This window comes from Phalacrocorax carbo, chromosome 1 (genome assembly GCF_963921805.1).
Source record: "Phalacrocorax carbo chromosome 1, bPhaCar2.1, whole genome shotgun sequence".
In the NCBI taxonomy this organism is placed as follows: Eukaryota; Metazoa; Chordata; class Aves; order Suliformes; family Phalacrocoracidae; genus Phalacrocorax; species Phalacrocorax carbo.
In genome coordinates this window covers 145,415,937-145,432,333 of record NC_087513.1, presented here as the reverse complement: position 1 = coordinate 145,432,333, position 16,397 = coordinate 145,415,937, and the positions used below count along the sequence as shown (strand labels likewise).

The 16,397-nt window shown below is 40.8% G+C and overlaps 1 protein-coding gene across 7 annotated transcripts in view; it reads right to left on the bottom strand.

Moving 5' to 3' along the window:
- The window catches only part of UBE3A (ubiquitin protein ligase E3A), a 54,875-nt gene extending 38,550 nt beyond the window's left edge, over window positions 1–16,325 (bottom strand). For 2 of the 7 annotated variants that reach the window (XM_064438454.1, XM_064438434.1), the window contains exons 1-3: window positions 15,724–16,115; window positions 7,765–7,832; window positions 230–348 (exon numbers count right to left, since the gene is read on the bottom strand). Coding sequence is in view for 6 of the 7 variants with exons in the window: in XM_064438434.1 (XP_064294504.1) it covers window positions 230–249 (20 nt within the window). In the remaining variant the exon portion in view is untranslated. Of the gene's footprint in view, window positions 1–229; window positions 349–958; window positions 1,106–7,764; window positions 7,833–11,859; window positions 11,950–15,723; window positions 16,116–16,189 lie in introns of those variants that run through there. The other 5 variants (XM_064438422.1, XM_064438431.1, XM_064438440.1 and 2 more) reach the window with 5 other exon arrangements.
- Between the last annotated feature and the right edge of the window lie 72 nt (window positions 16,326–16,397).

The following is a 16,397-nucleotide window of genomic DNA, read 5'->3' as shown; positions in this document are numbered from 1 at the left end:
TGTTGCTCTTACAGTGCTCATACTTTAAAAAGCAAGCAGGGACAAGCTAAGTGAGCTTTGAAATCACTCTAAGTAAGAGGGTAAGTCAGCTTCGCCAGACGACGTATCTTAAACAAACAATATACCTTAATACTATTCATAAAACTAATTTCAAGGCATACAAATGAAATACTTCTAACATTATACTAACAATGATCCTGAGAAACAACACAACACACTTTATGCTTACCTTTTACAAGCTGTGGCCATTCGGTGACATCAGGGTGATCACAATTTTGAGTCACTGATTAAAACCGAGTTGTCACACCAGTCCTGTATCACGCTGGACTAAGCGCAAGCTTAACAACTCTAAATAGGTAAAAATAATTTAGTTAAAAGTCCTTACAAATTCTTTTCAGCCAGTCCACTAAACAAAAACCACAAAACAAAAAATATTAATGTTAAGCATCGTTTTATCTGCGAGATTAAGACCTACTGCACAAAAATTAGTTCATTTTTGAATGGCATTCTAAGACTTCTACAGTAACTCACTATAGTACACTGAACTGGTTAACTTGAAAATTCATCAACTTATTGTTAGCCTCTGTAAAAAAAAAAGCCAAAACCAAAACCCATCTCTTGGACCAGTGGAAAGCACCCGATGTCAAGACAACAAGTTTTCAAAGGTTTGGAAATGTGCATAAATATGAACTCCAATTTCTAACTACAATAAAATTCTGTTAGTAGTTTCCCTGCTACAACTCAATACTGGTTCCTAATGAGGCTCTCTGTTCCCAGGAGAGCAACATGTAACTTGTACATTGCTGTGTGCCTCTCCCCAAAATGAGGTAAGCTAAAGCTATGTAAAAGTTTCAGAGGAGCAACCTTTGCTATCTGTGGCCAATCTTTTAGGTTCTTTACTCCATTTATGCCGCATGTACTCTCTCCTCTCCCTTAAACTTTCAAAAGCATATTTTACCTGTCAATTGTTTCCCGTGATCTGGCTCCACCGGTATAAACTGAAGGGTTGGTCCTTTACTTTGTCACGCAGGTGGCAGCCAATGATCACTCAGCAATACTCCTGCCCAGAGCGCCCTGGGACCACCCCAGCTGATTACTTCCATGGCTGAAAAGGAACCAGTTAGTCTCTTACCTACTGCTATTATCTACTCTAAACTAAAGTTAACCAATAAAATATTTCCAAACATAACCCTCAACACTCAATTCACCCCACTCCCTCTCCCACCCAAGCACCTAGGTGCACTGGACAAAGACTGTAAAGACAAAAAGACCTCTGATGGAAAGTCAGATTACAAACAGCATTATTCACTTTCTGTTAATATAAAGTTTTGATTAAAATTGAAATATTATTATGTATTTAGTAAACAAAAAGTTATCTTACTTTCTCTAAACAGCCAGTAGCTATGAAGACAGACCTCTGTACAGTATCCAAGTAGTTCATTCCTGTGGCTCTAACCCAGGTGAAACCCCACATTCGTAGGTTGCCATGCAGCAGAAACTTCATACAGAAGCAAGGTGCACAAAGGCTAGCAAGCTACTGAGGGCACACCCGCAGCTCTCTGCAACACCTGCAGTCGTAACAATCTGGTGCAAACACTAAGAGCACAGACAGCTTTAAATGTTTCAGTAAGGAAAGTGTCTGTGCTTCAGTCCAACCTATTACAACAGTCTTTCAGTAAGGCCTTAGGTTCGATGAGCAATCAAGCACTCTCAATGTTAATTTCTATCTGTTGACTTGTCATAGATAAGAAATCACTAATCAGTAAGCAAGGCTCATGACTTTCTAAAGTTTGTCAGAAAAGCTGTTGACTTTTGCCATTCTGCTACAAACTCTGCGAGGGAACAAAATTTGTATTAGTTTCAGAATGATGCTTATTAGTTTTATGGGGCAGATTCACTGAGGTAGGAAAAGTGCCATTTAATTATTTTAACGTAAGTAATATTTGAGTGTTCTCATCTAAGCAAGAGTGCAGTTGACATGAGGAAAGTGAAAAAGTAGGCTGCTTTCTGAATGGATGTGAATGGCTCAGTAAAAATGCATTTAGAAATTATACCCCCTTCCAGCTCTTTGCCCAAGTTTTAGTATGCTGGTCAAAGAGGACATTGTTGTAATCTCTAATTCCTCATTGGTTGGGAAACCCACATTCTGTGTGCTGGAAGTACCAGTCACATTCTGGAGTGCACCAAATTAATCACTCCCTACCTGGAATTGTGTCCTATATCACCCAGACCATGGGCAAAAGCTAATCACAGTAGGCTTCTGATCAAATGGAAACATGTTAGAACAACAGGCTGATAGCAGCCTTAGTAAAACAGGGTTTTCCTCAGGCTGTTTCATATGGGAGGAGAAGTCATGAACACAATTGTCAACAGAGAAGGAACACATGAAGTGTTGGTGCTAGATTCAAAAACCATTAGGTTTTGGAATGTTAAAGAATATTCATTGAGGTGGCAGCTCCATGACTGTGGCCAAGATAAGTTTGTGCCCAGCCCTGACACAGATCCAACTCTGTTAGTCAGATTTACCACACCACCGAACATAGTACGGCAGCTCTGTGAAGACAGGCAGTATTGGAACTCGCATGAATCTAACCAAGCTGAAATCAACTCATCTAAGTTTTGTAGTGAAAATTGTATATACAAATTAAATTTATTAGAGCTTTGAATCAGGTAGGTGCATCATTTCTAATCTGGTACAAGATACCTTAACACTAGATTTACTGTCCCGGGGTCTAAAAATCTCATGCTACTTTTCAACAGCCCAGATTACCATCTGGCAAAGAGTCCAGCATGTTGAAACATGCCAAAGATCCCTTATTCTGAATCTAGTTTGAACAAAGGACATTTTGACTGCTGGATTCAAACAAGGCAGAAAAAAACCCCAACGGCAAGAGAGTCAAAGCACACTTCTTGATCAGGAAAGGGAAGCCACACTGATGAACAGACCAGTATCTTGGAAGAGGTGATTATGAAGAATAGGAAACTGACCTTATACCAGCTGCTTTTCTGTCATAGAAATTCCTTTACAAAATATTTCTGGATGTAACTTACCTTCAAGAAGGTAAGACCCTGCAACAGCAGTCCCAGACAAATATTTATTCTTAGAGCAGAGTTACTCAAACCAATTTCTCCAGTCTTCACTGTCATGATTAGCACGGCTTACAGTGTAGGCTTTCACAGACACACAGAGCAGCTGAAGGTATCAAACAGTTTGTGCCTGTGGAATATGTCTGAGAAACCTGAGATGGCTGCTAGACACTCTTTGGGACTGGGCAGGCTCCAGTACAGGCACATCTACATCTGCCTAGTGACTACTTAAAGGAGGTAGATTCAACCAGGACTGCAGCAATCCCTGTTACAATTAGCAAGGCAATACACAAGATCCATGCCTTCAAACCATATATCTGAAGACCTTGTATGGCATGGAATAGCACTCATTGAGAGAGAACAGGATAAATAACCTTTATGCAGTAGTTTGAGACTACACCCATTTCTTCAAGGTGACAAACCTGCAGATTTTCTGAAAAGAATGTTCCTAACAACTGAAGAAGAGGATATAATAAATCATCGAAAGAACAAGAAATCAAACCACGTTCAGGTGCATAAAAAGGGGTTAAACCCCAATGTTGTTGCATTGCCTGGTGAGATCTTCTCTCATGCTTTTAATTTAATCTTGTAAGCCTGGAATCACAAAACATGAGCCAAGAAGAGGCCCCCAGTTTCAAAACACAGAACCTACAGCCACATCATGAAGAACACGGGTACCTATTTCTCAGCAATCAAAAACAAAGCCAAAAACATCCATCTGCAAATGATTTAATTGAGAGCTGTCACTTACATAGATTTCCTATACCTATTACTACCCTGTTATTTGACATACAGGTGTTCAGTTTCTGTGACAGCACAGCTATGTGGCACCTGACTCCCAGTATCTGAGGTCTAGGAAGACCCTTGAGTGAAGGAATACTTTTCTTTCTTAAACTGTGACTTCTTAATGACCTTACTGAATGATGGGTGCCCTGGGAGGTAGCATTTTTAAGAATTTTTAAGAAGTTTCCTTTATAAAAGAATTTAAGTTCCCACCCAAGCAATCTTTGATCTGATTTTTTTTTTCTTTTTGACAAATGATCTAACAGGGGTGATTCACCTGTACAAAAGTACCTTCATGACCTTCCTTACTGTCCAGTGGCAGAATTTGAGTTGCTTAATTAAAAATAACCATCTCTCAAGATACAACTAAAGACAGCTTTTCTGTTTTCTGAAGAATCCCTCTGTATCCCCCCAAAATGAATGCTCTTCTGAAATTTGATACATTTCCAGAATAACTTTGAGTACCATGATGAAACAGTCATCATCTAAACAGTAAAACTTGCCCTCAGAACTACCCTAGCTTACTACTTCAGAAAAGGAACTGCCAACTAATAGGCAAACTGGCATTTTATAACTTGAGATTGATTCATCAAGTGGCCTGGTGCAAACTGTAGAATATTCACCAGATCCCTAAGGTCAATCCTAACTGTCACTTGCAGAAGAAAAAAATCTAATAGACATGCTTGAGACTTTAAATTTCCTGGTAAGATTGGCAACATCAATTGCTTTTGTTGCCTGCATGCTGCTTTCAACACAGAAAACATGAAAAGACATAAGATTCTGGAAGTTTTCTTCATGCAACTAATAGCAGGTCAAATCACCAATGATCATGAAGTGAAAGAAACCATCCACCAATAAAACCTGACTACATAAATTCTAATGGAGCTGCAAAAAAAACAAAACACCCCAAACCAGTAATAAGGCATCTGTAAGAATTTTTTTCCACTGCCTGGTAAACAAAACTATTCGACTAATAACAAATACAAAATCACATAGTTAGAAGACCAAAAGAATTGGGTTCTATCCTGGAAAATGCTAACCTGAAGTGACTAAGGCAGTCACAGCTGATGAGCAAACACATGCATGCTCCCAGTATTACAGCTAGAACAACAGATATTACTCATGAAAGGTTCCTGGAAAGGTGTCTGGTCATCTGTATGAAGTACTTCAGACATGTTCTAAACTTGAGCCCAGTTCTCCAATTATTCAATATTCTTCAAAAGTGTTCCAGAAGTAGCAGAAAAGAACCAGAAAGACAGCATGAAGATAGGAGAAAGTGCCTTGTGATCAGGTAATTGAAAGTTTAAAGTTAATCAAGCTAATCAATATGGATACTGGAAAAAAACCAAGTTCTCTCACAGCACAGAAAGAATACATAGAAAGGACCCTCCAATTAAAAGAAAGCATATAAAACCCCCTTATGACTAGAAAGTAAAGACTGACAAATTCAAATTACAGTAGGAACACAAGCATGCAGGATGGTGAGGACAACTAACTCTTGAATAAGTTATTTGGAGTGGGGGATCTGAATTTACTACTGTCATCAAATTAAAGCTAGTGCCTTTCTGGAATTTACACTTCAGTGAAAACACAAGTTACTGAGTTTAACAGAGATAGAATTTGGTGCATCTCAATAGAGAGATCAACTATAGATTTACATAAAAGCTTCATCCTATAATATCTGTATACTTATTTTGCCTTGATGCCAATACTCCACAAACCACATAACAGAAAAAGGTCTAGTGTTTGCTCCCATTCCCTCCCTCCGCCCCAAAGCTAAAGGCCTGTGCGTTATTCTCATTTTCTACAAGTGCCCCCACAAGCCTGGACACTAGACTTTTCCCTTCAACGTTTGTTTTTTGTTTGATATTTCAGTAGGATCATAGATGTGCTTTATTCACCTTTGTAAAAGAGGCAAAGACCTGAAATTATCTTTTGCTTCTGCATTTTTCACTTCAATCATAGCTGTGTTTTCTTCCACTACACACACTCCTTTGTTGCTGCAGAGCCATTTGTTTCTACCTCAGTTACGCCCGCTACTTCAGGCTCCCTCCAAAATGACGTACAGTTATGAATGGCAAGCCCTTCTTACATCAGGAGGTGAAATCCAATCATCTACTTAATTTTCTCTTAGTAGCTCTCCTTTTACAGGCTAGGTATCACATTAAGTTATTTTCCAAACAGGTAAGTTTTACAGCTTCACTTCAGCTTTAATATTTAAACTTTTATTCCATCTGTCCTTTTGCTTATGCTTTGTTAGTTTGCTTTATTTTGCCACCCATCTTCCACACAGCCTTCCATGTGAAGTACCCTTCTGTTCGCCAAGTTGTCCAGTGTCACCAGCATGTTTGTTTACATATAGTTGATATTGAGACCAAGCAACCATGCAATTCTGTAGCATAAAATTCAGTTTCTGATGTTCCATTAGTATTCATTAGTCAAGTTGTAGGGGATTAGAGCGGAATTCTTGTTCATCAATTTATGAAGTGCATACCATTACAAAGATTCTACACATACATACAGCAGCAAGCAGTTAAACATTCAGAAAAAAGCAGCCAGCAGAAATAATGACAAGAAATAAATAACAGCTTAGGTTTGAAGAAGAGCCATCATAGACACAACTGGCATTGAAACTGGAGAGCAAGAAGCAGGTGGGTGGTCCCAGTGGTGCTGTGGGTGCAAAAATGAATATACACTACCTGCCAGATGCCTGCTAGAGTAAAGGACCAATCTATACAATTCTCTCAGGAACATCTGGTTATGATAATGTTCCATTATGGCTTTTTAAGAGATTTACAGTTTTTAATTAGCACACACTACATTTAAAGTTTCAGTTTAGAATTAATAATTTTAGCTCCTGTCTATAGCTCCCTGCAAAACAAAAGGAAAAAAAAGACACCCAACAACCCTTCTGCAAGGTTTCAAAACTTTAAATATGTTCTTGTATTAAGTCTCTTCAAAAGAAAAATCTAGGCATAAACACACAGGGTATAAAACTTGTATCAGCAGTTACTGAGTTCTTCCCCACATTTTAAGTGGTTAAAAAAGAAAGTACGCACATAGCTTAGAAGTAGTTGAAGTAACTACATACAAGTTTATATATGCATTAACAGACCTATTTAATATAGCAGCAAAATGAACTTAAAGAATATTGTTTTTCTGAATGCAGCAATGAAAAAAATTTCAAAAATTCCCTATGTACCAAGTTGCAGAACTACAGAACTTAAGAGACACTACAGAGTGGTGCAGTTATTACATACTACCAGGCATCCCCACAGGGCTACACCAAAATGAAGTTAGAAAAACAAAAATTAAAGTAACTACAAGTTAAGGTTCCAACCTTGCTGTAACACATCTATGTATTTTTAAGCTGGCTGGATGTTTAAGAACCTAGACAAAAAGAGATAGCATGTGCCACAGGATCATGTTAGCACTGCTACTGAAGGTTTCTGTATTTCCCAACATTCCAATTTGCAAATTTGACTTACATTGATGTTTCCTTACATTTTCTAATAGTTCTGAACTTACTTTACAAGTCATACCGAAAAACTGCACAAGCCTCACTATAAATATGCTCAGCAGCAAGGAAAAAAAACTTTCAGAAACAGTACTGATTCTTATCCAATTCATGGATGGTAGGCAGCAGGATGCTGAGCTTGTAAAACAAGTTAAAAGAGAATCCATCAATGTCATATCATCAGTATTTATCTTCTCCAAGAAAAAACAAGTAACTAAGTAACAGACAAAGTCAAAAAAACATGGGGAAAAAGCCTGAATGTGTGTGTTTCTTCCTGAATTTATTTTCAATTTTTTTTAAATCAGGGAACAAATGTATAAATATTTGCTATTATGATTATTAGCATACATACAATGTGAGTGAAAACATAAGCGTACCATATCTTTCCAGAGCTGCAGAAACTTGTTCTTTCAAATTCTAAAGTGGACTTCTATGGTTCTTGTACCTGTAATGCAAAACACTACATTTCAGTTTTTGCACTACACTCCATACCAATCTGAAACTCAAAGCAACTTCAAAACAATACATTCAAGAATGGCCCATCAGTCACAAGTTTGCAGCTAAAGGAAAGAGACTTACAGAATAAAATAATAGAATATCTCAAGTTGGAAGGCACCCATAAGAATCATTGAGTCCAACTCCCTGCTCCTCAAAGGGCTGCCTAAAACTAAATCTAAACTTCCCAAACTAAATCCTACTTCCCATAAAAACCACAACAGAACATACTTAGTGTGTTAGGAAAACTACAAACGCAGAAAGTATATACACAAAATGTTCCCTATTCTTTCTTCTCTAGTGATGCAACAGTTTTACAATTCCGCTCATCCAGTTCATTACAAATAACGACTTCCTCCTTCTGGATGATTCCCTCCCCCCACCCCCACCCCCTCCTTTAAAAAAAAGAATTGGTATTTATAATAGGAAAAAACCACCCCAACACTCAAAAGAAGTCACCGATAGAACCACATCTTTGTCCCGGCTGCACAAAACTGCTGGCTGCATAACTAAAACATAATCCAAATATTTTCAATGAACACCTAAAAGCACAAAAATTCCAGGGGAAAAAAATGACAGAAAAGGGCATATAGGCATATAACTAAAGAAATCTAGTAATTACTTTCCAAAAAGTTACTCATTTGGCACACAGTATCACATTTTCAGTACTGTGAAGATTTAATACTTAATTTCTTGGTTCCAAAACTTTATTATGAACAAACAAATCCAACGCAGCTGATTTAGGCTAATCTCCAATATCAATCAGAGTTTCCACAAAAGAAACCCCAGCCTGGTTACCTCAAGATTATGCTCAGGTTTATCTTAAAAGATGTCAAACCACAGAAAACCAATCAGTACCAAAGGCCCAATTCTTTATCAAGGATGGGGAATAGGGTGATCCTGGACTGACAGAGTCATGCCAGTAAAACTCTACAGCACTAACAGTTTGCACACAATTTTCTGCATTTAAAGAAAAAAGTTAAATAGGGCACCCTACCTGTTTCATGAAACAAGACTGCTATTTCAACAAACAAGTATAATGAGTTAATTATGTCGATTTATGTACAATTAGGATTATCAATGTTATGCAACTGTGTCAATAAAATTTTACTACCATCCAGAAGAAAAAAAGAATAAATTTATCTCAACAATATGAGGCAGTGATGATTCTCCTGTTTGGAAGTGGTACTTCCGCTCTATACCAATAGCACAGATCTAGAGTATCTACCTTGTATTCTATTAAAGAATAATTCTTCATTCACCATGTCACCATTAGGCAAACTCAGAAGCATTCTGGCAAATGTGACCAATATTTTCACACCTTGTATCACAGGACTTCCAGTTTAAATTCCAATGTATGTGTTTGTTCATTTACACATATAGAGCAGCATCACTTATAAAATTCACTCATGATCTACTAAGGTACAAAAGCACCAACTTTCAGTGCGTACAGAGTATGAGCAGAGCCCAAAGTACAGCATGAAAAAGTATCACAAATACATCTACCAGAGATCTTACGAATATTGCCCCGCAATAGGAGAAAGGAAAACAAAAGTTCCCAACATAACTGAAGCTATGTAGTTTAAGACATTACAATTTACAGAAGAAACAAGACCACAGTGGAGGAGATGGAGACAGGATTTCCTTAAGAACATGTAGTTAGCAGCAGAAGAGCAAGTAATTCTAACAGGGCAAAACTGAAGCTCCTGGACTTCCAGTTCTCTTTTCTTGATCTCTTCCCACCAGCTACCTACCACCAAGGCAGAGCAAGAGTTCAGCAGTCTGCTAAGAAAAACTTTGCTCAAAGGCTACATGAACAACAAAATTAAATATGGACTCTGTAATGCGTGTCTAAAAGGAATGAAAATAACTTCAGCAAGTCAGATGTGCTTCAACATTCACCTTTCAGATACTTATTACTTAGCCAAAAAAAATGCAAATGGCAAACATGACTAAAAGCATGGCTAACATTATTGCTTCCACTCAACATAAAGAAATCTTGATCTGTCACATGACCAGAGCCAAAAGAGCTGCTTTTTTTTTTTTAGAATTATGTCGTACATTTTGAAAAAGACTTCAAGGCACACTGAATTATATTAACAAAGATGGTAAGCTATTGAATTAACCAGACTGTAGCATAGAGAACCACAAAATATTTGAGAAATAAATTATACATTACAAAAAATACCTTGCAACTGTCATGTCTGGCCTGATGAAAGACATCATGAAGTCACCTCTATCATGTGCTTAACTGACTTTTGCACTTTTTTTTTTCCTTCCAATTACTGTCATGAGGCAGAAGTAGAAGGAAAAATTCTGAGCGCGCTACCCTAAAGAAAATGGTAGGTATTTTACCTAATGTTATAGATTCTCTCACACAATTTCAAAAACAGGTTCAAATAAGAATAATTTTTCATTCACAACTGACATTCTTAATATAACAATGCTAGTCAAAAAACCCCAAGTATTCACAAATATTCTTCTTTCAATAAGATATTCAGGTCATAGGAACATGCAAATGCAGTATTTATCACCAGCTTACAACATAAAGGGCTCAACCTCTGCACCCAAGAAATACCAGTATCTCACAGAAGCGATACACTCTCTTAAGAGCTCCTGTGTGCTTGAACTCTGATGGGACATGCAGGTTGTGTGGACTATAAGTAGGTATTTCTATGGTCCACAATAGGCAAGTTTTGCTACAACAGCTGAAATACATCCAGGTCCTGCTACTGCAGCCAGCGCACGCTAGTATACCTTGGACTTTCTACAAATCAAATGGGGTATATAAACATATTAAGCCACAAAACTTTGGACAGGAGAATTGACTATGAAATGAAAAGTAATCATTACCTGAATATGGCTATACAAGTAAAAAAGATGAAGACATCATATTGGAAATAGAAATTTTGTAGTGATAGACTTTTTCAATATTATCCTGCTTTGTAAGTTTTTGATACCTTTTAAGACAATGAAAAATACCATACTGTAAAATTAAGATATTTAAGCATTAAAGCAATCAGTTCAAGCACATAACTAACCATAACACAACAGAAAGACTCATCTACAACTGTGGTAGCATTTCCTGAAGTATTTTGATTTGCAGTCCATTTTAGGAGCTCAGCTCCTTTAAGAGCCACTCCACCACCCCCTAACACCCAAGCCTGCTGAACTGCAGCTGCTCCAACCTGGGTCCCACAGAGCATACCAGAGCAGGAGTACACAAGCAATGCCAGAGCCTGGCTGCCTGGACAAGTCTGGCATCTCTCAGCACCGCGCAAGCTTGGCAACACGTTACAGATAGCTCTTGTGCCTCCTCTGCACACAGCTCCTGAAGGTAAGGGAGAGGGGGTGTTTATGTGTTATTCTAATCTTCTCATTTCACCAACTTCTTTGGGGTAATGATTATCAAGGAAGTATCAGCATGTCCAAAAAGGGATCCACCAAAGGGAAGAAGAGCATGGTCTCCTCTGTGAAGGAGAGATGAAGAACTAGCTTCATCCCTAGAACTCTAACTTGGCCAAGACAGCAGAAGTCCTGCCACAGTCCTCAGAGGACACCAGAATGAAAAGCAAACCATGCAGACTAATTGCTGCCAGACAATTATGCAACCACCACCAACCCAAATACAGGTTCCATGATTTTATGCTTGTGATCCCACCAGTTGATGCGAGGCCCACCAAGACCAAGCTTCCCTTGGGTTTCAAACTAAGATACTAAATCTTACAGTTTGAGATATTTAAATTTTGTGTTATTTCATTACTTAGGCCACAGCAGCTTTGAAATGTCATACAAGGATTGAACATGAAAAAAGTAGCACCTTCCGTATCAAGCAGCCAACTGGTACATCAGTTCCAGCTTGTGCTAAAACACCACAGCACTGTAATTCACCTCTGGTACAGTTTCTCTTAAAACACATATACCTCTGTTCTAAGGAAATGCAAGTTGCTTCAAAAGAAGCAGGTCACCCCTCTTACCTAAGACAGTGAAGTGAGGGTCCAGAGGGAAGCCACCCATTTAGTTCCACTCAGCTGAACAACTGCAGCTTCTCCTAATTCTTCACCACCCTGTAAAACATGGGCAAAGAACCATGCAGGATGGTAACGGAAAGAGTATCGGTAAAGACTGACTTCCGCCCCCTTCCTCCATTCAGCAGTTTGCATAATACAGGGAAGCAGGCTCAACCTATTAAAAGTAAGAAGGAGTTAATGCTTCCTTTAAGAGATTCATTCATAAGAGTATTTGTGAGACAGAACACTATGGTAATATTTAATTTATAATGTAATTTTGCAACCAGTAAGTTATTTTGTCATCAATAAGTTCTGTCACTCCTAGCCACAAGAAGTTAGAACTATCCAAAATAGCAACTGAAAGTTCTATTTGTTCACGTTATGCTGCTGAGCATGAATCCTGGATCAACATTATTTGATCTTTTTTATATTTCTCCTACAAGGTTATTTTCCTGAAGAAATGTCTCACCAGCTGGTATAGCTACTGAAGCGTTGCTTCCTTACAAAATGTTACCTTTAAACTGTATTGCTGACTTTCTCCTAACCAACTAGATATATTACACATTATTATTCATACTATTCATATGAACTAGCTTTTTTGCCAACTTTCATTCATAGGCAATACAGCCCTACGAGGCTGTCAGGCACTGCCTGTAAATACAGGAAGTTAATGCAGTAAATGTTAAGGTCAAAGTTTTTAAGGTGACAAAAGTCACTTCAAACATGCGTTTTACTCATTGCTGTTGTCTCTGGTAACCAACTATTTAGCAAAGCTTACAATGCTCTCCTGGGAGGAAGGAGGAGGAGTTTTGGGTTTTGGTTGTGTTGGGTTTTGGTTTTTTTAAAACATAAGTATCATATTCTAAACTATTTGTTACAAACCCTGATAGCAAATGTATTACCCTCCTCCTTCCATGTACAAATCAGAGTTTGATAAATGACAAAATCTGTCAACATTGCTTCTCTATAAAACTCATAGCTACCTTAAATATGCTGGATGGTTCAGAAAAAGTGTAAAACACACCTCCTTTGTTTAAAAATCAATATCAATTCATTAACTAAAGTGAAGTGAAGACCTGGCTCACAGTACCAGAAATGAAGATTGACATTAGAAATTAGATATATGCCTACATACTTTAGGAATTCTCTCCTCTTGTCCCTCAATTGCATGTTCTATTTATAAGAATTAGCGGCTTTTACCTTCCAGTGTATGAATACACTGGTGTGGGGAGGGAGAAAGACATTTCCTGAATTTAAAAAAAGATGAATTCTCTCTGGACATTCACTAAGTAAACTGAAAGCAAAAGCAGCAGAGTCGGGGGCGGGGGGGGAAATCTTTCCTGCACAGCAAAAACTAAGATGATGCATATTTACAAAGTAGTAAATACTAAATTCATTCCATGATAAATGTCATGTCACATAGTATGCTATTGTTTATACAAAATATTATATGCTTAAGCATGTTCACAATTGAAAGATTTCTATGACTATTAAAACTTGACACAAAGATATTTCCCCCCCAGTTATGTTTTTGGCTAATTAGAACCTGTGAATTCACAGAGAACTAGTGAAGAACACATCAACAAAGCACATATTCATAATGAAATAAGCATGATTTCATACTATGGTACATACGTCATTTCATATTTCTAAAGCAGGTTTTCTCCTCCAAAAAGCAAAGTTAAATGAAAATAAAGAGAACCTGTTTTATTTTCTGAAGTTGATTAGAACAGGGACAAACTCAAGCTGCTCTAACAGGGACTCCAAGCTGAGAACATCCCTAGATGTATTTAACAAATATGCAGTCTTAACTTCCATTCACAAAAAGAATCATCATTTGCATATGTCTTCAAGCAGCAGCAGTTTTGTCTGCTATTAAAGTTTTGCTATTGCTATTAAGTTTGCTATTACAAGGTTTTGTTTGCTATTAAAAAAAGAAAAAAGGATCAAACCCACACAACATTAGAGTTGTGAAAAGGACCTGGACTGACAGATCTAGGCTTTGAAACTCACTGCTGTGAAAAAGTTAAACACCTCTGCTTTTTCAAGCCTGCCTTTCCTTCAGTAACTTTTTTTTTCCCCACTCTACACAGTGACACAATCATACCCCTAAAACGCCCAAAACCCCCAAACAAATCAAGCCTTTTATTTTGCCATCTAGCTTGGTGCTTTTGTTGCTAAATTCTTTAGTTCCAGCATGAAAGATGCTACATTAAATAGCAAATATTTAGAATGGAAGGTGTTCATAAGAGAGAGATGAAGTATCTGTAATATTGCACAGAAATAATTTCAATTAAAAGGACTTTTTGACCCTGTAAAACTAAACACTGGTCTAGTTTTTCTTCCAAGGTTTGTCTGTATTGAATTGACAGCACATTACTGTTACAAGTCATAAGCACTGCAAACTGCATCTGTTTTAAAAGACAAACATACATGAGGAAAACTACGGAATATCCACAGCAATATGGTAATGCACATATTTTCAGTTCAACAAACTCATTAAACTCTGAGTTTCACAGTATTTTCACATTTTAAAAAACCCTACCTTTAACTGTTTCCAAGATGAAAGGGCACAGAGCCACCACCCAAACCAAGCACAATTTGTGAAAACTGTAAAGCCCGTTTCCAGCAGTTTTCTATGTTATCAAGAGGTACCTCTCACTATCTCCATTATTCTCCCACCCAGTCACAGGTGTCTAACAATGCAGTTAAACTTGGAGGATAGCTTCTCCCTTAGCAGGTCTTACCTCCTTAGGCAATCAAAGTGAAAATCAGGTACAATTCCCCACTGAGGAACTTTTTGGTAGTCATGCAAGAGGCATGGTTAAACTAATCTGACAAGCTGATTCTCACAGAGCCTCAGGTTTGCACAGACTCCTACTGAGGTAGGGAAGTTTCCATACAGACGTGGAGGGACCATCCCTGAAATGACGTGCGAGACACGGGCTTTGTCTCAGAATTAGAACATCACTTACACAGAAGGAACCATAAACAAGTTTTTCCATTGACTGGAGAAAAAACAGCATAACTACGACTGCATAGATTACAGGTTCTTGCCACTTAAAGGAGAGCTGTGCAACATGTTTTGTTTCTTAAGCAGCAGTAACTTCTGAATGACCATGTCACATCATCTTATACATCTGATTTACAAGTCAACTGTGAACCAACCAGAACAACCCATAGAGTTTCCTCTGAAAAAAATACCGCGGGTACACTTAAAAAACTGAAACCCCGCAAACCCTGCGGTCAGGAAGGACAGACCACATTTACCAGCAAAGCAGCCAGTTTGCAGGTTAGCAGATCCAACTCCTCAGACTGGACAGAAGGTAACAGGAGCAAGCGAGCGCACCTACTTCGTGCGAGCAGGCCTCGCACACCAGCTTTGCGCCCTCTCAAGTACTTGCCATACCCCCGCCCCCCCGGCCGCCACAGCCGTCCGTGCCGAAGGCATTCCGTGCCCACGGCGGCAGCCCCGCTGAGCCGGCACCGGGAAGCTGAGGCAGGGGCCGGCCGGGTTCACCCGAGGTGGCCCAGCGAGCCCGGTGTCCCCAGGGGGAGCCACCCGCCCGGCCGGCCTTCCCGCTTCTGGGGAAGGAGGGAGGGAGGGGGCGGCCCCGCAGCCGTGCGCCTCACGGGGCGGGGGGAGAGGGTCCGCGGCGGCCACCCACCCCCGCCGCCTCCCGCTCGCTCCCCCCGCCCGAGGCGGGCGATCTCCCCGGCAGAGGGCAGGGCCGCCCCCCAGCCCCCTCCCCTTCAAGGCCGGCGTGAGGCAGGCGCCATCCCCCCCTCCCGGCCCTCCCCCGGGCCGGGCGCTGCGCAGCGGCTACCGACCTGGGCGCCGCGGCCTGCTGCTCCCGGTCACTCCCGCCGCCGCCGCCCGGGCTCATGCGGGGGCCGCACCGCGCTCGGGACCGGGCCGCAGGCGAGGAAGAGGAGAAGGAGGAAAAGGAGACGCCGCCGCCGCTGCTGCCGCCGCCGCCACCGGTGGAGCCGTCAGGGCCCCTGGGCGGAGAAGGGGGGCCCGCGGTCTGGCGGGGCGGGGCCGGGAGAGGCGAGCGGCCTGGCGGGGCAGGGGGGGCGGGCCGGGGCGGCGGGTGCGCCTCCTCTCGCGGACGGGCTCGCGCTCAGCCCGAGCCCCGCGCCACCATCTTGGGAGCGAGGCGGATATCGGGGCGGCGCAGGCTCTGAGGGCGCGCGGCGGGCGGGGGCAGGAAGGAGGACCCGCTGCCGTCCCGGCGTGCAACGCGGGTGGGGTGGGGGGGCCGGGCGGACGAGGCGGCTGCGTCGCGCTACCCACCGCGCGAAACCATAGAGTTCCCGGGCCGGTTCCTTCCTGCCCTTTTCCACTCGCGGCGCCCGGCGGAAGGGAGCCGGGGCAGCGCCTGCGTGCCTGCGTGCCTGAGGCGGCACCCGCCATCTTGGAAGAGGGCAATGGGGCGACGGGGATGGGGGCGGAGGCTCGCCTTCTTATGGAGCTGCGGGCGGCCTGCCGCGCGGGGTGGTGA